Raw genomic sequence first — 23,749 nt, 5'->3', positions numbered from 1 at the left:
TCCATTCCCCATTTTGCGAAAGGCCAGGGGGAAGTTATACTGATGAGCTCTTCTGGTGGAGCCACGTGGAAATTTGCATGCATCTGGCATGGCTGGCATTTTTTCACAAAGTCTGTTGCATCTTTCTGCAAGGTCGGCCAATAGAATCCTGCTCGGATTACTTTCCTGGCCAGCGACCTTGCTCCGAGATGGTTTCCGCAGATCCCACTATGTACTTCCTCCAACACCTCGGTGGTTCTTGAGGTCGGTACGCACTTCAGCAATGGCGTTGATATCCCTCTTCTGTAAAGGACATTTCTCACCAAAGTATAATGTTGTGCTTCCCTTCGGATCTTTTTAGCCTCTTTCTCCTCTTTGGGGAGGATGTCGAATTTCAGGTATTCGACTAAGGGATTCATCCATCCGAGGTTTAGGCCGACTACCTCAAGTACCTCTTGTTGATCCTCTGTTTTTGATACCGAGGGCTCTTGGAGGGTTTCTTGGATCAGGCTTCTATTGTTCCCTCCGGGTTTGGTACTTGCTAACTTGGATAGGGCGTCAGCTCTGCTATTTAGATCCCGAGTTATGTGCTTAACCTCGGTTTCCGCAAAGCGCCCGAGGTGTTCCAAGGTTTTTTCCAAGTATTTCTTCATATTGGGGTCCTTTGCCTGATATTCTCCACTTATTTGGGACGTCACCACTTGTGAGTCGCTGTAGATTATCACCTTTGTAGCGCCAACTTCTTCTGCTAACTTTAATCCGGCAATCAAGGCTTCATATTCTGCCTGATTGTTTGAAGCCGGAAATTCAAATTTTAAGGAGACCTCTATCTGGGTTCCTTTTCCATCTACCAATATTATACCTGCGCCGCTCCCAGTTTTGTTGGAGGATCCGTCTACATAGAGTTCCCATGTAGTCGGTTTTTCCTCTTGTTCTCCTGCATATTCTGCAATGAAGTCGGCGAGACATTGGGCTTTAATTGCAGTCCGAGTTTCGTATCTCAAATCAAACTCGGAGAGCTCTATTGCCCATTGAACCATTCTCCCTGTAACATCCGTCTTTTGGAGGATTTGCTTCATGGGTTGGTTCGTACGGACTCTTATTGTGTGAGCCTGAAAGTAAGGTCGTAGCCTTCGTGAGGCTATTACTAAGGAGTAGGCAAACTTTTCTATTTTGTGGTACCTTAGCTCAGGGCCTTGTAAGACCTTACTGGTAAAGTAGACCGGGTGTTGACCGACCTCGTCTTCTCTGATCAGGGCTGATGAGACAGCGCTGTTTGCCACGGATAGGTAGAGGACAAGGTATTTTCCCGGTACTGGTCGGGTTAAGATAGGAGGTTGGCTTAAGAATTTTTTGAACTCTTGGAACGCCTCCTCACATTCCGGAGTCCATTCAAACTGGCATTCCTTCCTTAATAAGGAGAATAATGGAAGGGATTTTAGTGCCGATCCTGCCAAAAATCTGGAGAAGGCTGCAAGTCGGCCATTGAGCTGTTGAACCTCTCTTAGACAAGTCGGGCTTTTCATTTCTAAGATGGCTCTGCATTTGTCGGGATTGGCCTCAATCCCCCTTTGAGTTAGCATGAAGCCTAGAAATTTCCCTGCTTCTACTGCGAAGGCGCATTTTGCGGGATTTAGTCTCATCCCATGCACCCTTATAGTGTTGAAGACTTGCGAGAGATCGGTTAAGAGGTCGACTTCTTGCTTGGTTTTTACTAACATGTCGTCGACGTATACTTCCATTAGGCTCCCTAGGTGGGTGGAAAACACTTTGTTCATCAGCCTTTGATACGTGGCTCTTGCATTCTTTAGTCCGAATGGCATGACCACGTAGCAATAGTTGGCTCTTGGTGTGATGAACGATGTTTTCTCCTGGTCGGGTTCATGCATCGGGATTTGGTTATATCCCGAGTAGGCGTCCATGAATGATAGGTATTGGTACCCTGAGCTGGAGTCCACCAGGGCATCAATACTCGGTAGAGGATAAGGGTCCTTAGGACATGCCTTATTCAAGTCGGTATAGTCGACGCACATTCTCCATTTACCGTTTTGTTTTTTGACTAGCACTACGTTGGCTAGCCACGTTGGGTATTTGACCTCTCTAATAAAGCCGGCTTCCAGGAGCGCCTGTACTTGCTCTTCTACTATGGAGGCCCTCTCTGGGCCGAGCTTGCGTCTTCTTTGCTGTACAGGTCGGGACCCTGGGTAAACCGAGAGCCTGTGAGACATGAGCTCGGGATCAATCCCGGGCATGTCGGAAGCCTTCCAGGCGAAGAGGTCGGAATTAGCTCTTAGGAGTTCACCCAACCTTTGTTTCAGGGTTTCCCCTAGGTTGGCTCCTATGTAAGTGGTTTTTCCTTCCTCCTCACCGACTTGTATCTCCTCGGTTTTTCCTCCCGGCTGGGGTCGTAGCTCTTCTTTGGTCCTTGTGCCGCCCAGCTCTATGGTATGGACTTCTTTGCCTTTTCCTCTCAGATTTAGGCTTTCGTTATAGCACTTCCTTGCCAACTTTTGACCTCCCCTCACCGTTGCTATTCCTCCTGGAGTCGGAAATTTCATGCAGAGGTGGGGAGTTGACACCACTGCTCCAAGGCGATTAAGGGTAGTTCTGCCGATTAAGGCATTGTAGGCTGACCCTTCATCGATGACTATAAAGTCTATGCTCAGAGTCCTTGATTTTTCCCCTTTTCCAAAGGTGGTGTGAAGGGGTAAAAATCCCAGCGGCTTTATTGGCATATCCCCTAACCCATATAGGGTGTCGGGGTAAGCTCTCAACTCTTTTTCATCTAACCCTAGCTTGTCGAAGGCGGGCTTGAAAAGGATGTCCGCCGAGCTTCCTTGGTCTACTAGGGTTCTGTGGAGATGGGCGTTGGCTAGGATCATAGTTATCACCACGGGATCGTCATACCCGGGGATTATCCCTTGCCCATCCTCTTTAGTGAATGATATAGTGGGGAGGTCGGGTGTCTCATCCCCGACCTGATAGACTCTTTTGAGATGTCTTTTGCGAGAAGATTTGGTGATTCCACCTCCCGCAAATCCTCCTGAGATCATGTGGATGTCTCTCAGGGGTCTGTGGTGGAGGATCTCTCCTGTCCATATCATCTCGCTTTCTCTTTCCATGGATGTCCGACCTCTCCATGAGATATCTGTCAAGCCGACCTTCTCTAGCCAGCTTTTCTATCACATTTTTGAGGTCGTAACAGTCGTTGGTGGAGTGACCATATATTTTATGGTACTCGCAATACTCGCTGCGACTTCCCCCTTTTTTATTTTTAATAGGTCTTGGGGTGGCAGCCTTTCAGTGTTGCAAATCTCTGTATACGTCCACTATAGAAGTCTTTAGAGGAGTATAAGAGTGATACTTCCTGGGCCTCTCGAGACCGAGTTCTTCCTTCTTTTTGACTTCCCTTTCTCTCTCCCTAGAGGAGGAAGTGGGTCCAGGTCGTGAACTCAGGTCTCTTAGCTTTGCATTCTCTTCCATGTTGATGTACTTCTCGGCCCTCTCTTGTACATCACTTAGAGAGACGGGGTGTCTTTTAGATATGGACTGTGAGAAGGGACCTTCTCTGAGTCCATTGACTAACCCCATTATTACTGCCTCTGTGGGCAGGTCTTGGATCTCTAAACATGCCTTATTGAACCTTTCCATATAGGCTCGTAAAGACTCTCCGACCTCCTGTTTTATTCCCAGGAGGCTGGGTGCATGTTTTACTTTGTCCTTTTGGATTGAGAACCTCATCAAGAATTTCCTAGAGAGGTCTTCAAAGCTGGTGATGGATCTCGGGGGAAGGCTATCGAACCACTTCATCGCTGCTTTCGATAAAGTTGTCGGGAATGCCTTGCATCTCGTAGCGTCGGAGGCATCGGCTAGATACATCCGACTTTTAAAATTGCTTAGATGATGCTTTGGATCCGTGGTTCCATCATAGAGGTCCATATCAGGGCTTTTGAAGTTCGTTGGAACTTTTGCCCTCATTATGTCCTCGCTGAAGGGATCTTCTCCGCCCGGGAGTTGATATTCGCCTTCGTCGCGGGAGTTCTTGAGGGAGGATTCTAGCTGTAAGAGTTTTCTTTCTAACTCTTTTCGCCGTTCCATCTCCTCTTTAAGGTACCTTTCGGTTTCCTTTTGTTTCTCCCGCTCTTGCTCCAATTGCTCCAGGCGGCTATGGACCAATCCTATTAGTTCAGCTACGTGGGATGGTCCGTCCTTTTCTGATTCACGCCCCTCTGAGGAATTTACCTTCGGATTCTTTACTCCGGAGGTACCCTCTCTGTGCTGGTCATTGTCTTCATTGCCATTTCCCATGTCTAGATTCTCTTGTTCAGAATCTGTTTCGACATGGCCTTCTTCATGGGATCTATCTGCCATCGTGGGATGATCTCGCGGGTCCCCGGCAACGGCGCCAATGTTACGGTAGGTAACCGGAGATTAATACGACGAATGGCGTTTAGCGGCCCAAGTGTGTGGTGGAGGAGAATTCTGGGTAGGTTTGCAACTCGGGAGGCTCCGTCCGACTTGTGCTCGCGTGTGAATGGGGGGTGGTACCTGCAAAGACACTCCGATGCCTAAGTTAGCAAGAGTGTGAGCAGGTCTAGAGAGTATTGGACTTAGAGATACCTGAGGAGTGTCAGTGTACTTATAGTGGTGAGCCAATAACCACCGTTGGAGTAGTGCCGTATCTTTAGGATGATAACCGTCTCATTATCTTAGGGAGGTTAAGATATGGCTTTGTGAAGCGGTTAGAGAGATTTTAGGGGCGGTTACCCATGTGAATGAGTGCTTATCAGCCAGCTAATCTCATGTCCGACTTCTTTAGAGCAAGTCGTAGTGAACACCGACTTCTTATGTGAAGGTCGGTGCTTAGCTAGGCTTAATCTATTGGATTAGGCCTTTTAGTTGGACCTGGGCCCTTAACATTGGGCCATGGTATGAACAATATATATATATATATATATATATATATATATAACTGTAATAGTAGAATGTCAATTTTACACTAAACTTTATATTATATAAGGCTAATGAAAATTTATCGACAACCAAGTATTTTACTAACCTTATTAGAAAAATAATTGGCATATGATGTTGTGCTCCATGTTACACATTTTATTTTAAGTCTGAAAGTATAGTTAATGAATTAGTTATACCTACGACAAATATTTATACAAAAGTATAAATCATAATATGTTACTAAAATGAAAATACTATTTTCTTATTTAAATATTATTAAAAACTTTGTTGAACACGATATTTGTTGTTGACTAGTTTGGATTGCTGTCTTCATCTAGAAGTAGAATGTTCAAACTATTGCGACTCTTAACTCTTGACAAAGCAACGTGAAGTTGCCTATTGGTGAACACTGATTTTAGCAAGTAAAGTTCTATATGCGATGATAATTTACTACATAGTGAAATACCTTGGTTTTCAATGTTTTTCTCCTCATATATAGTATCCCGTCAGCCAATAATGTCTAAGTTGCATTCCAAATACGATTTAGTTTGTTAACATTATTAGATATCAATAGCATTACAAACAGTTTTTTCAATTGATGACCATACCTCATTAATAGCTTGAATGAATTTTCTATCGTCAAGCAATAGTCCCATAAAATAGAAAACATCTTGGAAGCTATATAGGATATGTAATCCCATTAACTGTCCTAATAGACTCCTATGTTGTGCAACTTTTTTGAATCATTACAAAATTCTCATATAATAGATATCACATGTACCCGGTGGAATATAGTTTAATCTCTCGATAAAATATTATCTCTTGCGTGAATATCATTTCTTTTCTTCTATATTATAAACAAATTGATTTGAAAACTCAGCATACGTTAAAGTTTGACCTGCTTTCAAATTCTTTGTTGACCTCCATCCATACTAAGAACATTGTACCTTTTCCTTTCTCTTAATCCATGATTTTCTTAAGATTGTCATCGTATTTAAAGATGATATTTTATTTTTCGGATAAATAAAAGGTAAATAATTTATTTGCCAAAGTTCTCCACACAGCCTCCCATGTAGATAAATACCCACAATCATAAAATTATTTAATCTCATAATACATTTTTTTAAGTATGCTTTATCTTTTATATTTTTAATACTAATATACCAATAATAATATTTTAAATAAAAAGATAGAAAAATATTTATTCACCGAAAATAATTTTTTCCTCAACAAATTAAAATTCTTCGAGCACAAAAAAATTTAATATAACAAAAATATTTATAATAAAATAAAATTAAAATAACAATCTAAATAGAAAATACTAAAATAGATAAATTTAAATTTATAGAATAAAATCTTAAAACAAATCTAAATAGATAAATTTATATTGAATTTAATATTAAAATTTCTACATTTATTTTACTCATAACTAATTATAACTTAAAAAATAACAGCAAAAAAAATTGTACCAAAAATTAATAAATTCATAAAATTTTAAACACACTTTAAAAATTAATAAATTTTAAACACACTTTATAAATTATTTTTTATTAAAAAAATAGTTATAATTTAAAAATTAATAATTAATTAATTATTTTATTTTATAAAAATAAAACGACGTAAAGTATTTTTTTAAAGTATGTTTATTTTTATATTTTTAATATTAATATATCAATAATAATATTTTAAATAAAAAGACAGAAAAAATATTTATTTTCAGCAAAAACAAATTTTTTTAACAAATTGAAATTTTTCAAGTACAAAAAAAATTAATATTATAAATTTTTTTAACAAAATAAAGTTAAAATAACAATTTAAATATAAAATATTAAAATAAATAAATTCAAATATATAGAATAAAATCTTGAAACAAATCCAAATAAATAAACTTATAATGAAATTAATATTAAAATTAATAGATTTCGTTTTACTCATTTATTATGTGAGTGTTTATATTTAAAATATAATAATTGATTATTCATCATTGACTTCTCTTAGCAAATTTATAAATCAAGACACAAGAGTCCTCTTAACTGAGGAATGTATTTCTTGAAATTTTTTTTAAAAATTTTAATTTATGAACAAATAATTTAAAATTAAAAAGTAACAATTTAAACAAATAATAATAATTTATAATTTAAAAGAGTAATCTGTAAATAATTTAAAATTTAAAAAATAATAAACTAAGCAAATAATTTAAAATTTAAAAAATAACCACATAAACAAAATAACTTAAAATTTAAAATATAACAACCTAAACAAAACAACTTAAATAAATAACTTCAATTTAAAAGGTAACAACATACATCTTTCGATTCTTTTATGCAAGCTTCTGTCTATCTCTCATTCTCAATCGATTCCTTTCTTTCTTTCTTAAATTTCATTTGGTAGAATGAATGGATGAAACACAATGAAACATATATATATTGCTTTTTTTTCACATTGGCCGAAAGCTAAGTAAATAATTTTCTTTTCCTTATCAAACTTATTAATTAATTAATTAATTAATTAATAATATTTATTTTTTATTTTTTTTAAATATCTCATTATAATGAAAATAGTTTAAAAATCTTAATAAATTTTAAATTAAAGTATCATAAAATTTAATTTTAATTACTTTTTAAAAAAATTTCTTTAATTAAAATTCTCAATAAATAAAATAAATTATGAATAACGCATTATTTAATTTTAAAAAATTCTGGTTGATATAATATCCAATAATATCTAGAATGAATTAAAATAAAATAAAAAATTATTGTCAATAAGTTTGTTAAGTAAAAAATACAATCGAAATTATCAATAAAATAAATAATTTTATCCATGAATTATACTTTTTTTAAAACAATAAACTTACTAACCAAATACCTGTAATTAAACCCATGAGTATTGAGAGTGTAAAACTCACAAAATTAAATCCATCTCATGCGATACTTGAAATTCTGGAAGTATCCGCACATCAGTATGTTAGTTTAAATTAACCGCATACTCATGATATTACCCACATTAAGTCCAATGATACAATTTTTATATGAGCGCCACGTCACCATATGAGATTTTCATTTATATTACTATGAAGATAAAGATTCTCTACATTTGATTGGCTTTAATTTAAATTTGAATTAAATTTGCAGATAAAATAAATATATAAATATATTTAAAATATAAATCTTAAGAAACATAAATATTCAAAGTTTCAAACATAGCGTTCAAATAAAAAGAATCAACAGATTTTTAAAAAGGTATTTTCTTAACTATAACCGAGGCATATTAAACATCATAGAGATTTTATGCGACAAAAGTTGTTACTTAATTTATAAATAAAATTTATATTGGCATTATTTAAATAATTAAATAATATCTTTATTTAGTTTAATAAATTTAAATTAATTTTTTCAAAAATTTTAATTTATGAGCAAATAATTTAAAATTAAAAAGTAACAACTTAAGTAAATAGTAATTTATGATTTAAAAGAGTAACATGTATATAACTTAAAATTTAAAAAATAACAATCTAAACAAATAACTTAAAATTTAAAAAATAACTACCTAAGCAAAACAACCTAAAATTTAAAAAATAACAATCTAAGTAAAACAATATAAGCAAATAATTTAAAATTTTTAAATAGAGTTTCCTAATTAGCTAGTACAAATTTTAAATTTTTAAATAAAATTTCCTAAATTAATACAATTTTATCGGAACAACATTAGAAACAGAATCACGTATAGAATAATATCAAATTAAAATTTTCTTTTAAATAGTATAAATAACCTCACATCTTAATAATACTGGTAATTCTATTTACTTTAATATAATCTTTTGTAATTAGTCTAGTAGCTTATAAATTATATAAAGTTTTAAAAAGTATTCTCAAACTCAATTGCTAACTTAAAATTCAAAAAAAAAATTATTTGAATTTAAATTTAAAATTTTAAACAGAATACTTTAATTAAATATTATAATTAGATGTTTTTAAATAAGTACACATTAAAAATCAATAACTAACTTAATTGTATGAACAATAATTCATATGAGAAATTTATAACTTTATGACATTAAATGCAAAATTTGAAATTAATAGAATGTCAAAGGTGTGAATAGAATTAAAATAAAACCACAAGCAATAACTAAATAACTTCAATTTATATTTAATAAAATTCTAAATTCCAAACATAAAAATTGAAAAGAACCAAAAGAAAAATAACAACTCAAGAGCAGACAATGTTTCCACCAAAACAAACATATGCTCGGCATTATTCTATTAGACAGACTCTAAAAGGATTCCAAAATACTGCGTCCAAATTCTCAAGTTTCATTCTCAATCTTGATCTTCTTGCAAGTTGAGGTATCTCCTTGCACCTTCGAATCTTCCAACTCTAAGGATAATCGCTTGGCTGGTGTAATAGCATTTTTCAACGCTTCGGATTTATCATTGTCTACAACTTCATTGGAAAATTTAAGCAACAAATTCTGTACAAAATATTACGTTAAATTAAAGACTTCATTCTCACCTCTGATTTTATCTCAATAATATTTTTTTGAATAAAATAAAGATCTAACTTTAAGAAAACAAACAAAAAAAATTCATTTTTTGAACAAATACCTTAGCACCTTCTACTTTCCCCTTCAATGATTGATGATGCTTTGAAATTGGAAGCAAACCATCGGTGTAGTCAACATCCTAAAATTATAATTAGTTATTAATTATTATTTATAAATTAGATATTACTAATGATCAAGAAAGAGAAAAATAAACTGATTTTTAATAGAAAGTACACTTATAACTGTACTTACAATTTGAATAGGGTGAGTCTTTTTGAATTTAGTTATGAGGTTCACATTATCAGTCATCTTCTTAACTTTATAAGAAGGTGAAAATTGTGGATTATCATATATTTGAACTTCAACGATGAAGAGGAATGTCTTATAAATTAGGTTGAGTAAAAGTATTGATATATCCAATAGATCTCTTTTATGCAGGATATTACATAATATATTAATAATAAATAATATAAAAATTACCATTAAAAATATCTTCACTAATGTTTTTAGAAATAAATATTGGTTAGAACTTACTGGTAAGAGTGGATCAAGTATCTCTACACAACTCTTTTTCAAAACTTGTTTTGCCTCCTCGTCAAAGACTACGATTACATCTACTCTCGTCTTCATCGAGGCAAACCATCTCAATTGATGAGTATGGCAATGAAGAATTTTCGTAACTTGGTAGTGTCTATAACCGTATCACTTGTATACGTACACACAAATTGTCAATTGTAGATTGATTTTCTGCGATTTCGTGAATACCAACCATTGGAATAAGTAGAAAAATTTTAGATTTTGGATGTATTTAAAGAAAGAATTTGATGTACTTTGAATTGTGTTGCTACACATATCACATAACTTACACTTTTATAGTTGACTCATAGCTAAACTTTTTAAATTTGATTGACTTAATTTAAATTTGAATTAAATTTGTAGATAAGTAAATAAATATATTAACAATTTTTAAAATTCTAAATTAATGGAAATATATTTAAATTTACATATGTAGCAATTTTTGAAAAAAATCTAAAAAAAATTAAAAAAGTAGTGCTAAAAAGAATCAACAATTTTTAAAAATAGTGTTAAAATTAAAAAAAAACCCTAAGTAAAAAATTTAAAATTTAAAAAAATAACAACTTAAATAAAACAATTAAAATAAAAAAAAAAAAAACCTAAGTACATCAATCTAAGATTTAAAAAATAATAACTTAAATAAATAATTTAAATTTAAAAATAATAACCTAAATAACAACCAAAAAAATAATTAAAATTTGAAAATAACAACCTAAACAAATAATAATTTATAATTTATAAATATAAATATAAAAATTTCTAGTAATAACACGTAAGTAAATAAACTCTCAGACTCGACGTATGAGCGCCACGTCAGCATATGAGCTTCCCCATTTGTATTACTATAAAGATAAAGATTATGTATGTTGTTAATCAATGTTTTACAATATTATTCATTCATGAAAATTATTAATAGTGACTAAAGAATAAATATAATTAATTTTTAATCTTTAATGAACTAATTTAATTAAAAAAATATTTGAGCACCAATTTAAAAAAATACTTTATCTTTTAAAAACTAATTTAGCTATTAATAAATCTGCCACACATCCAAGTAATATTGCCATCCAAATCCAACCAACTAAAGAGCTTGATTACACGCGCGGCACACCACATCATTCTTATATCCAAGTCATTTATGTTCATGCGCGGGGTTTTACATTATGGTGTCATTGTCGTTTTTTTCGTCTTCACATCCCTCCACCTACTCCTCATCCTTCTCCTTCTTTTTCTCCTTTTTATTCTTCACGTATTTTCTCCTCATCGTCATTCTTTTGTTGTTGCTGTTATTGCATAAGAAGGTGAAGAGAAATAGTTTTGAATTGTGTAAGACAACGAGTCTAAATGCACCTTAATTTATTTAGAAATGAACCGAAATTATATAATAATTGCGACAATTAACTCAGAAATAAACTAAAATTACATAATAAATTGTAACACAATTAATTGAGAAATGAATCGAAATTTATCATAATAATAATTGCGACACATAAACTTAATTCGAAAACAAACACATAATTCAAGACTGAATTATAAAAAAACCAGCATAGCAAAAATTTAACAATAACAATAACGACAATAATAATAATGACAAAAATAACGAAAAAGAAAAAGAAAAAAAATTTGCTATTTACGTTAAAAGTAAGAAATTGTTTACGTTTAAAAATTAATTACGTATAAATAACACGTAAATATAGAAGAAATTAAAATAACTTATTGAATTTGGTTAGTGAAATCTCTTGGATGCAGATTATTAGTAACTAGTAAGCTTTTTTTCAATTTTTATTTCTATAATAAAAAACAAAACAAAAAAAAAGAAAAAGAAAATCACGTGCATAGCATGCGGTGAATAGTTGCTCTGGCATGTGTCTCTTTCTCTTCTTTGTTAGCAGTCCCTATAAAAGCACAAAAGCACCTGCCTTCTCAGCCCTGTCTTCTTTCTCTCTTCCTTCTCCCTTCTTTCTCCCCACTTGTGTTTCAGAAACACAGAAAACCAGAATCTCCAAATAGCCGAGAAATCTCGGCTAGGTCACCGTCCAAATCACAAAAAGGAAGGGTTTTTAACCTCAGATGGCGAAGAAGAGAAAGTCGATAGCCACCAGCCTCGACGAGGTGGATCGAACCATGTATACATCCTTTTGCAGTGCCGCTAATTCATTATCGCAGCTCTATACTCACGCCATGAACCAACAGAAGCTTTCTTTCCAAGCCGGTGAACGGCACGGTCTTGTAATTATTCTCCTCTCACTTTTTCTTGTTTTGTTGCTTCAAAGATCTTAGATTTTTAGCTTTTGGAATTTTGGGTCTTTGATGTTTTTGCCCTTGGGTTTTATTAGGGCTGTTCTCCGTTTTCTTTTTCTTTTTTGGGGAAGTTAGAAATAATAAAATTATTTTTTTTTATGGTTTTAATTTGAATCTTAATTTTAAATTGTGCCTAGGCTGAAAAATCCCTTGGATTGTTATGGTTGGATGGCATGAAAAGTGTACTTGTAGTGTATCATGTTCGGATGCTGTTCTGTTTTTGCGTGTTTCTCTGAATCATATTTAGGGTTTTAATTGTTAAAACCAAGGGAAACCTTTTTAATTGTTGGAAGTAAAGAATGCTAACAATTCTTAGCCTCTTCACTATTGAATATGTGGCCAAATTTGGCTAATAGTTCTTAAGGTGAATGAACAAGTCCTTCTAGTAATATTTGATTGAAGGATTCAGCTCATATTCAGGTATAATAATCACTATGTGCCTGTGCTCATGAGTTTCAATTTAGCAGATGCTGATATTCAATTGCTGATGATTGTTTTGGAAAATAAAATCATTAAGATTCTTTTGCTGAATTCTAGTTCTGTTAATTTCTTTGCTGGTTTGTTTGTTGTGTTTTAATGTAGTGGATTTAACCTAATAACTTTATCTTGATTCACTGAACCATGTTAGATTGAGTATATAATCAGATATCAGGTGATATCAGATTAGTAAACCGTTGATTGAATTCTTGTGTTTTTGTAGGATGAAACTTGAAAGTACGGTTGCCTAGGTTGGTTTACATTGTTGTAAAATGATGTTTTCTCAAATGAAATTGAGACGGTTGAGATTAGAAGTTTGAAGTTTTTGCAAAATTTTTGCTTGCCTTTATTAGTGTCCAAAAATATATTCTATGTCCACTTTCAAGAAATTTTGCTAACATTCAGCAGGTTTTTATACATGTTTGCTTTTCTAAATATTATTATGGATTTTGGTGATTGCTTTTTGGAGCCTGGTTTCAATTCAAGAACTTGGGATAGCTTGTGATGGAAAATATTACCCCTTATTCTTGTCCCCATTTTCTCCTCCTTTGATTATTAAAGTTTTAACCATTTTCAGCTATGGTTCTAGTATGAGAAACATTGAACAATTTTGAATTTTTTCTTGGTTCTTATTTCATTTTCTTGGATCCCTTTATGATTTTAGGAAAAACTCTGTCAGTGGATCTGGAGACAACAAGAGGGAGGATCAAGGGTTGCAACAGTTGATATACTTAACTACATTCAGGTAGTATCATGTATAAATTTTCATAAATCCTTCTGCTGATTGAGAGTGGCTTAGTGGGGGAAATGTGTATTTCTCTAGCAAACAACACCAACACACACATGGGGTAAAAGGGGATGAGAGAGATATATGGACTATAGAAGTGGAAGTTAGTGAAAAGAAAGTGCGTGATCTACGGAAGTTGACCTGATCATGAGCTGGGTTTTCTCTTGGGATTGTTGAATTTTTGAAGGGCCTAAGCTAAGCAGCACAGAATTTTGTGTAGAATTTGGCCCAAATCCCACCCATGATCAGGGATGAGTTCTTTTACTGCCCATGGAGAAAGAGGTACAAGATAGTTTTGAAATGCTATACCAGTCTTGCTGTCTTCATTCCTCAACTATCAGTTGAAGTTTTTCATGGTTTTAAGAAACATTAAGTGGAGAAACGATGCTTGCTTATTTATCAGTTGTCTGTTGTATCTATAAGTAGGCTAATTAACTTCTTGTTGCTTTTCATTCTGTTTTTCTGCAATCCTGTCTATCTTTCTTTTTTTGTTTTCTTAAATTAAGAGATGGTTTGTATGGCGATGTTCTTTTTAGTTTTAGTTTCTGTGAAATGGTGTATTTGAAGTTGTATATTTTACTTGTGGGCTTCAAGACAGTACAAAATTGCCCTAAAGCTGCTTCTTGCTAGAGGTAGAAAAAATAATTGTAGATCTTATGCCACTTTGAAGATTTGCTGGATCATCCATTTAAAATCTTAAACAGTGAATATGATTATGAAACTTGAGAACTTGATGATCTTGTGGCAATCGAAAAGGGTAGTTATGCAGGATAGAAAATATTTTTGAGACTGATAACTTACCCTGAAAATTAAAGCGATTATGGTTGTTGTGTGTGGTTGTGGCTATTTAGATATGTAGATGTTTTGGGAAAAGTGTGATACTCAATGTTTGGCTGCTCTGGGATGCCTTTAGGCTTTGAGATTATTGGATTTGTTATTCTTGGTTGTAAAGTTCATATGTGAAAGTTTATTCCACTGCTTGCAGAATGAGCTTGATTACTGTGGAGAGGAGCCATCTGTGTCGCCCAGAGCACCACCACAAAACCAACAATCTCAACCAGTAATGCATGTGACTAATTCCGGCTTTCCATTAACTTCAGGATCTTCTGTCCAAACAATGATGGGGCAGGGACTCCGGTCTGAACAATGTGATAATCAACCAAAGAATTCTATGTTTTCAAATGCTTTGTCAAGTCCTATCCGTCGAAGTCTTCAGCACTATCAAGTTGGCGAGGGTGGGAATTACCCTAGTGGCCTCTCCTTGGTGAATGGAAATAGGAACAATGAATCAATCTTTGTTCACCAACAAAGCAGGGATTCTAGTGCATTCAATCCGAACGATTCTGCCATGGACATGCATGCAGACTAGTCGTGTCTGTTGGTCTATCAACTGCATATCTGTGTTTGGCCATCCTTATGCATTACCTGCAATAGATGTGAACATCCCTTGGAAGTCAGTATCTGGTGTTCGTTCGTCACATCCAACAAGAAACGGCGGTAGGTCGAGTCAGTTCTATTAACCTATTGATATGCTTATGTTATCCAAGTGATCAGTATTAGTTTGGATCTTAATTTTCTGTGTAAAGCTTTTTTATTTTTTTATTTTTATTTTTTGGTTAAAATAATTTAAAAGCATTTTATCTTAATGTTTACCATGGTTGCCCATGTATCTCCTCTTTTCTCAATGTAGTTCTATCTGAAGTTTCCTATGTAAATCTGTCCTTTTCTCAGATCCCCTATATGGCAATTTACAGCTTCGGGCATCTTTTGTTGATCCCTTCCTTTTTCTTTTCATTGCTATGCTGTTATTCCCTAGTGTGTGAATATGTGATTCCACAGATTTTTCTTGTTGGGTTATCAAGAGAAGGAATAAAAACACCCCATTTAGGCTGCAATTTATTTCTTCATGGGTGAATTGAAACTAAGTTCCTAGATGGTTGTGATGGTGATGTTGATGAAAAATAGTTTAGGAACTTGGTATATATGCTTTGCCACCAGGTCAAAGCTTGACATTTCCAAAATATTGCAAAGAAACAATTGAAAAGGGAAAGAAAGGAGCTACACTTGGAACCACAAAGTTAAAGTTTGAGTATGCAAAAGAAGGAGCAAGGAAAATAGGAAAGAAAGGTATTACTATAACTATCTGGAATTGCTTGTGCTGTTGTGCTTATGTGATGGCAGAGAGAGTTTATGTTTTCGTGCAATGGCACACTTTCTTTAAGTGTAGAATTGCTCCATGGAATATTCTCCTAACTTGGTGTTTTCCCTGTTCTGATTACTTGCACTGCCTGCTATCTCTCTTTTTTTTGCTTGTCCTAATTCTCTTCGAGCAAAAACCTTTAGAAGAATTTGGTTATTTTTTGAAAAATGGTTGAAGGTTAAAAGTTATTTTTTGTTTAACTTGGTAATTACTAATTAGACGGTTGGTTAAAATAATTTATTTGAAGAATAATTCATTTTTTGAATTTCATTTTTCCCCTTGTATAAAATGATTAAAATCCGGTTTACAAGCATAAAACATTTTGTGTTAACATAAGAATGGGAGAAAGTGAAAGGCCATATCCTGAATATTACGCGGGAAAAAAAAAAAAGCTGATGCCTAGAAATATTTTATGGTTAGATGCATTAAATTTTGATTTTAGGGCAATTTTTTTACATGAATAATTTTAATGTGAAATATGAGAATATTTGATATTTTGATATTTTATATTGTTATATTAGCAACATAAAATGTCATTGATGTTTTATAAAAATAAATTTTTAATTATAAAAAGTCAAAACATCATTAAAATTTTGTAAAAGTTCATAATAGCATATAGTACATAATTTATTTTTTAAAAAATTCACTTCTAAGTTCTAACAATTGAATATTAGAAAAAAAATAAAAAAATAGATAGATTTACATAATTGAGACCCAGAAAAGAAAAAGGATGTTAGGTCATTATTAATGTTTGTTCATTGCATAACTAATGGAGTAAATAGATAAAAATACACATAAAAGAGTAAAATACATATAAAAATTAATAATTATCAAAGTACATTCTAAAGATTATTTTGGAAGAATGAAAATGTAAATTAAAAATTTGTAAATATCAAACTCTTATCAACAGTATAATATTTTTTTCTATTAAATTAATCTTTCAAATGTGTCTTTATATATTTATGTAGAATTCTGCTAAGGAAACACTGAGAAATTTTGCCAATGTGTACAATAGATTTTAAATTTTTTTAATATACGAAAAAAATTAAACAATTATTTCAAAAAATTAATCATTTCAACTCTAATCTATCAATGGAATTTATCCAAATACCATCTTCTCTTCCCTTCAACCGTCTGTTATTCCATCCTCATCAATCATCTCACCTCTCTGGCATTAGAAGCTTGTTCTCAAACAACCATCTATGTAGTCATTAAAATAATCATCCGACTACCTAGTGAAATGACCATCTAATATTTCTTAATTGTATATATTTAAATTGAATTGAACAAAATAACCATCCAATTAAAAATTAAAATAACCATTTACATACCTAATGAATTGAACATCCAGTGATGATGTAAGACGAAAAAGTAATTAATTAGGATTAATATCGAAGACAGCAATCATGGCGATGTAGTCATCATATGAGCTTTCAAGACCAAACTGCTGCAGCATCTGTTGCAAACCCTTTAGGGTGATAGCTGACGATGACGATGAAGCTTCCGTGTTTTTCTTCTCCCACACGAACATTTCAAAAGCTTTTCTGAGATCATCATCCTTGTTAATGGTCATGAACTTCATGAAATCCTGAAAGTCTAACAAATGGTTGCCATCAGAATCGAGGTTGGCAAGGCATAGGGCGGCATTGTTCGGTGTTCTGGCGGCGGCGGCTGATGTTGTTGCAAAGTTTTCACCGGTGAAAAGGAAAGAGACTTGACAAAAAAAAAGCCACATCACATGAGAGAGAGATTTTTTTGTGGTATATGTAATTATTGCAAATTCTTATTTATTTTAAATTTTAAATTAAAAGTTATTAAAAATTAATTAACTTAATTATTATTTAATGTTAATTTTAATTTTATTCTATTGTATCATTGTAACTATTACCTCCTCGTAATTTCTCATTTAAGTATCTTTAACGTGTAGTTTTGTCTAATTTTAACTTCTTTTATTTATACTTTTGTCAATTTACTCATGTCTAACGCATGCAACTGATGTGTGTGCCCACTAGAGTTCCGACATTGATATTATAGATTAAAATAATACATGAGTGGGGCACTCAAACATTGGTGCTAAAATGGTAAGATGATGTTATGGTAACTGGGACTAAAACTCCATTTTAGTCTCTGAGATTCACGCGATTATTCATTTTAGTCCTTGAAATTTAAAATTACCTATACTTGTCCTCCAAATTTAGATCCGGGCACCAATGTGGTCTCTTAACCCTTTCCGGTGATGACTCAGCAAACAGAGTGCCTTGGTGGCACCCTCCCTGCCATGCTGAACCCTGCCACGGCTAGCTGACGTGACGAGGATTGTATTTGTACCCAATTTAGTACCTAAAATCTAATTTTCTCTCATTTATTTGAGTTAGGTTCTTCTTCAACTTCCGTCTTCCTTCCTCTTGTCTTCTTATTCTTCATTATCTTCTTCTTCTAGTCATTATTTGTTAAATATTCTTCTTCTTCTTGTTCTCAGTTTTGTTGAATCATGTGTGAGTCACAGGAATACCACTAATTAAATTATTCATTCCATTCAAATATTTTTGCACAATACATATTCTATTACATTACATTACACATGAATCTTTCATCATTTTTTCTTCAACATTTGTAACACATCACTAATAAAAACACTATCATCATAAACACAGCTACCATCAACAAATGGGTCATAAATTTTTGACTTCTTACAGCATCTTCTAACCTCCCAACGCTCCATGCTAGGTTCATCTTCATTCCACCATTGACTCTATCAGAATCTGTTATTCCAGCACTTTCCTCTTGTTTGAAATGAACCAACAAAAGATGATGAAATGAAGCAGACAAAAACAAATAAACAAAATATCGTATATTTAACTTGCATTATAATTGGGACATCTAAAAAATGGCTTGTTTGGATTTGATTCTGTTCCAAACCATCGCAGAACTGGACGGTAACCATACCCACACCATTCCGACACTCTCGCACTTCTGTTTTGGCTTTGTGACGTGGCCCAGTTACTGCTTGAAGGAGAGCGAATTGAGTTTCCAACTGCGGTGCTTCCACCACCCACCATGGTGCTGCAACTAGTAACGACAAATGACAAATATTTAACAAGAAGAAGAGCAACAAGAAGAAGAAGATAAAGAAGAATAAGAAGACAAGAGGAAGGAAGACGGAAGTTGAAGAAAAACCTAACTCGAATAAATGAGAGAAAATTAGGTCTTAGGGACTAAATTGGGTACAAATACAATTCTCGCCACGTCAGCTAGCCGTTGCAGGGTCCAGCGTGGCAGGGAAGGTGCCACCAAGGCACTCCGTTTGCTGAGTCATCACCGAAAAGGGTTGAGGGACCACATTAATGCCCGGATCTAAATCTAGAGGACAAGTATAGATAATTTTAAGTCTCGAAGACCAAAATGAGTAATCGCATAAATTTTAAGAACCAAATTGGGGTTTTAATCGGTAACTGGTAATATTGACTTTTTAGCATTGTGATAAGATAAAAGATTAGTGCTTTGATTTAAGATAAAAAGGGAGTTCTCTAATCTAAAAATGGAGCTAATAATCAATCGTTATAACGAAAATGTTTAAGTTGTTATCATCATTTTCTTTAATTTTCTCTTGAAGTTGTTAGGACATTTTATAAATTTTCTCTTGTATTTTAGTATGAGTATTTTATTTATTTATTTATTTATTTATTTATGAGGTTTAACATTGTTTAAACGGTAAAAATTAATGTTATATTAAAAGAATTATTTTCTACGTTCAAGTCTTTTACTCATACAAGCCATACAAATTCATATATTCTATTTCACGTCAGTTGTGACTCCTAATTTAACAGATATGATTTTTCAATCAAAACGCGTACGTTCTTCTTCTTCTTACTACATGTTCTTCTTTTTTTTTCGTTATCGTCGTCATCAACACCACCTTCTCCTCCTCTTCCTCCATCTTTTTTTTATTGGAATTTCTTCTCCTCTTTTCTTTTCCTCATTCTCTTTTTTATCTCGTTGTTGAAGATAATGAATAATTCAAGTTCAGATTATCAATTGAACCAAAATGAAATTGATTATTATTTTGAATTCAATCAAGTAGCTGAGGTGTAGTTCGATTTTAGTTAATTTTTTCGTTTGCAGTTTATGATTCTATAGGTGAATAATGTTTCACCGTTGATGGTTTGAATTGAATGTAATGTAAAATTTCTGCATTAAAGAAAATATTTTTTTGTATTTACAGTAAATTTGGGTGTAACACGAAGATATTTGAGTGTATTTTTTAAGAATTTTTGGTATATATATGCTGATAAATTCTGTATAATTCAAAACTCTTCTTCTCCTTCCTCCTCATCTTCTGCTGCTTCTTCTTTTTCTTTTTCATCATCATCATCATCATCATTTTTTTTCTTATTCATCTTTTTTCTTTCTTGTTTTTCTTCTCAAATTTCTTTTTGTTTTACTCTTTTAACAAGAATAAAAACAAAAAAAATCAAACAAAGAAGAAGAAAAAACACAAAATGGTACAAAATTACTTAGAATGTGATGAACTTATAACTAAAAGAAAGAAAGAAATAAGAAAAAAAAGAAGAAAAAAATACAACATTAAAAGAAATATTTTTCTGCATTTGCAGCAAATTTAGGTGTAACATGAAGATATTTGGGTGTAACACGAAGATATTTGGGTGTATGTTTAAGAATTTTCGGTGTATGTGTGCTGATAAGTTCTGCATAATTCAAAACTTTTCTTCATCCTCCTTCTCATCTTCTGCTGCTTCTTCTTTCTTTCTTTCATCATCATCGCCATCTTTTTCTTCTTTTTTTCTTATTCATCTTTTTTTTTTGTTTTATCTTCTCAAATTTCTTCTTATTTTACTCTCTCACCAATACCACCTTTTCCTCTTTCTCTTTCATCATTAGTTATCTCGTTGTTGAAGATAATGAATAATTCGAGTTCAGATTGTCAATTGAACCAAAACGAAATTGATTATTTTGAATCCAATCAAGTGGCTGAGGTGTGGTTCGATTCTAATTAATATTTTCGTTAGTAGTTTATGATTCTGTGGGTGAATAATGTTGTTTTTGTTTGTGAAAATTGTTATTCATCGTTGATGGTTTGAATTGAATGTAATGTAAAAGTTCTGTATTAAAGAAAATATTTCTCTATATTTAGGTATAACACGAAGATATTTGGATATATTCTTTAAGAATTTTTGGTGTATTTGTGCTGATAAATTCTACATAATTCAAAACTTTTATTCTCCATCCTCCTCATCTTCTGCTGTTTCTTCTTTTTCTTTTTCATTATCATCTTCTTCTTTTTTCTTATTTTATCTTCCTAAGTTTCTTCTTGTTTTACTCTTTTAACAAAAATAAAAACAAAAAATCAAACAAATAAGAAGAAGAAGAAAGACATAATGGTATAAAATTACTTTAAATAAAGATGATGAACTTACATTCGTTCAACTAAAAGAAAAAAAATAAAAAAAAGAAGAACAAAAAAATGCAGCATTAGAGAAAACATTTTTCTGTATTTGTAGTAAATTTAAGTATAACAAAAAGATATTTGGGTGTATTGTTTAAGAATTTTCGGTGTATATGTGCTGATAAGTTCTGCATAATTCAAAACTCTTCTTCTTTCTCTTCTATATCTTCTGCTGCTTTTTCTTCATCTTCTTATTTTATATTTTCATAATTCTTTTTAGGAGAAAAAAATCAAATAAAGAAAGAAAAAAATACATAATATTGTAAAATTAATAAAAAGAAAAGGAGGAAAAAAATGCAGCAGCAACAACTGTAATAAAAAATAACGATGAAGATAAAATAAGCGAAAAAAAAGAGGAGAAATTTAAAGAAGAAGGAAAAGAAAAAAGAAGAAGAGGAGGAAGAGAAACGCGAAGTGCGCTATGAAAACTGTTGAGTAACGCACATAGCCGCGTATTAACACGCTCGTATGGGTGAGCGTCATTTTTATTGGGTTTGGCTCAACTTATATGATTTAAAAAAAAATTATTTCAGCAATTACCAAGTAAAAAAAAATTAAGACAGCAGGTACCTTACCTTATTATACCTTTTTGACCACTCAATCATTTATGCACCAGGTTTAGCTTCAATTATGCTCCCACACTATCATTAGAGACTAATGCAATTTATATATGCTATCTAATCTGTGGTTTTACGTAGATCATAATAATTAATGTTCATATTTACTATCTCAAAAGAAGAACATCTTTTATCCACAAAATAACAACTAACTAAATATTAAAAAAAAAAATCACGTTCAACATGAGCATAAATAGAGACACACTGCCTTAGTCAGTGTATATAATATACAATGCACGAGCAAAAAAAGCACATGAACTAATTATTATTAAAATCAATGGATCAGATTGATTTGGATTTGTGGGAGAATAAAAACTTAACTAATAAAATTTAATTGATTCTGTTTAAATCGGGTAAGAAGGTTTTCTTATGAGTACATCTGAATTAATCCCAACTAATTAAATTTGAATTGGATGGATTCAGATAATTACGTATTTGATTGAAAACTAAATTTTAAAAGTAAAAAATAAAATTCTATAACAATGAAAAGTAAAATTAAACAGAGATAATATGTAGATTACAAACTATAAAACATCATCAAATTCATACTTAAAGTTAGGTTAAAGTTAATATATATATATAGTATAGTTTTTTAATGTAATATATAGACTAATTGGATAATTGAGTCGATTCGGTTTCACAACTATGAATCTGATATACGAACTAACTGAAGGTAGGTCAAATTAAATTTTACCCAATTATTCGATAAGTATTTGAATCTATGTTCTACGGACACTGACAGAGATATGAAAAATGACACGAAATGGGACATGTGAATATGCGAAGTTTAAAATTTTAGAAGATACGGAATAAGATACGGAATACGCATACATATAAAATATAAAGTATTTTTTAAATAAATCGTGATGATATTTTGATATTTTATTGATATTAAAATATAAATTAATTTTTTAATTATTTTTAATGTTTTATTTTAATTATATCAAATCTTTAAAAGAATTTTTATTTTAATAAATAATAATATATACTATATCTAAATTTATTTCAAGAATATATGTTAAGAATAAAACTAAACATGCTGACACATGATGATATTTAGGTGTGTTTAAGCGTGTCCAAAATTTTTTTTATTAAGACACAATTAAACACAGCAAATATGCATATCGAACAAATATCAGTAAATGTCGTACTTTATAGATTCGAATCAATTAACTTTGTCAGTTTGGTTTTAATCGAATAATTAGATTATTTCTTACGTGGTGTAATGGCTTTTTTAAAATTAATCATAGGCAGTAAATTATTATAAATTTAATATTTTAATTAATATATTTTACACAGAATTATATAATATGTTAAATTTTAATTTTTTTATTTTTTAAGCAACTTTTATCTTTCAAGTTTTGTTTAGAGTTAAACCAGATTCATTTAATTCTTGTACAATATTAAAATAAGTGAATTATAAGATATAGATGTAAATATACAGATATTTTATTTAAGTCACAAAATTATTGACACGTGTTCTGTCAGGGGAATGACATAAAGAAAGAAAAAATATTAATTAGCTTTTTTGCAATATATATAACGGGTTTGTTATTTTATTAAGGTAGAAATAAGAGACAATTACAATAGACAAATAACAGAATTATAATACTACCGTTTGTTGACCTTTCTTTAGTTTATACTTTATATTTTTTTTTTCAAGTTGAATTTGAATTTTAATATCATACCCATAGGCAATAGCTATTGTTTTTAGTAAAAAAATTTATAACTAATCTAAACTATGATGTAAAATGCACTAAGGCACTCAATTTTTATAATATTAATGAAAAATATTTATTTTGAATATTCAGTATTACAGATAAAAAATATAAACAATAAAAATAGTCAATTATTA

General features: G+C 31.8%; 2 protein-coding genes across 2 annotated transcripts; one reads left to right on the top strand and one right to left on the bottom strand.

The window, feature by feature from the left end:
• Window positions 1-11,971: 11,971 nt before the first annotated feature.
• Window positions 11,972-15,390, top strand: LOC130951980 (uncharacterized). Its single transcript, XM_057880740.1, has 3 exons — window positions 11,972-12,277; window positions 13,491-13,571; window positions 14,599-15,390. The coding sequence occupies exons 1-3, from the start codon at window positions 12,119-12,121 to the stop codon at window positions 14,980-14,982; spliced, it is 624 nt and encodes a 207-aa protein (XP_057736723.1). The 5' UTR covers window positions 11,972-12,118; the 3' UTR covers window positions 14,983-15,390.
• A 1,798-nt stretch (window positions 15,391-17,188) lies between these two features.
• On the bottom strand, window positions 17,189-18,872 carry LOC130950360 (uncharacterized). The gene is made up of 2 exons (XM_057878862.1): window positions 18,818-18,872; window positions 17,189-17,526 (listed from the first exon to the last, which is right to left on the bottom strand). The coding sequence occupies exons 1-2, from the start codon at window positions 18,870-18,872 to the stop codon at window positions 17,189-17,191; spliced, it is 393 nt and encodes a 130-aa protein (XP_057734845.1).
• Between the last annotated feature and the right edge of the window lie 4,877 nt (window positions 18,873-23,749).

This window comes from Arachis stenosperma, chromosome 9, assembly GCF_014773155.1.
Source record: "Arachis stenosperma cultivar V10309 chromosome 9, arast.V10309.gnm1.PFL2, whole genome shotgun sequence".
NCBI classification, from domain to species: domain Eukaryota; kingdom Viridiplantae; phylum Streptophyta; class Magnoliopsida; order Fabales; family Fabaceae; genus Arachis; species Arachis stenosperma.
This window is presented reverse-complemented; position numbering and strand designations above follow the sequence as displayed.

Excerpts from the sequence above, each read along its gene's own strand:
- LOC130950360 (XM_057878862.1), bottom strand. The coding sequence starts at position 18,872 with ATGGTGGGTGGTGGAAGCACCGCAGTTGGAAACTCAATTCGCTCTCCT. Across the intron at positions 17,527-18,817 it reads AATTCGCTCTCCTTCAAGCA|TCTCTTTCCTTTTCACCGGT; the intron begins GTAACTGGGCCA and ends TTTTTTGTCAAG.
- LOC130951980 (XM_057880740.1), top strand. The coding sequence starts at position 12,119 with ATGGCGAAGAAGAGAAAGTCGATAGCCACCAGCCTCGACGAGGTGGAT. Across the intron at positions 12,278-13,490 it reads CCGGTGAACGGCACGGTCTT|GAAAAACTCTGTCAGTGGAT; the intron begins GTAATTATTCTC and ends TTATGATTTTAG. Across the intron at positions 13,572-14,598 it reads ATATACTTAACTACATTCAG|AATGAGCTTGATTACTGTGG; the intron begins GTAGTATCATGT and ends CACTGCTTGCAG.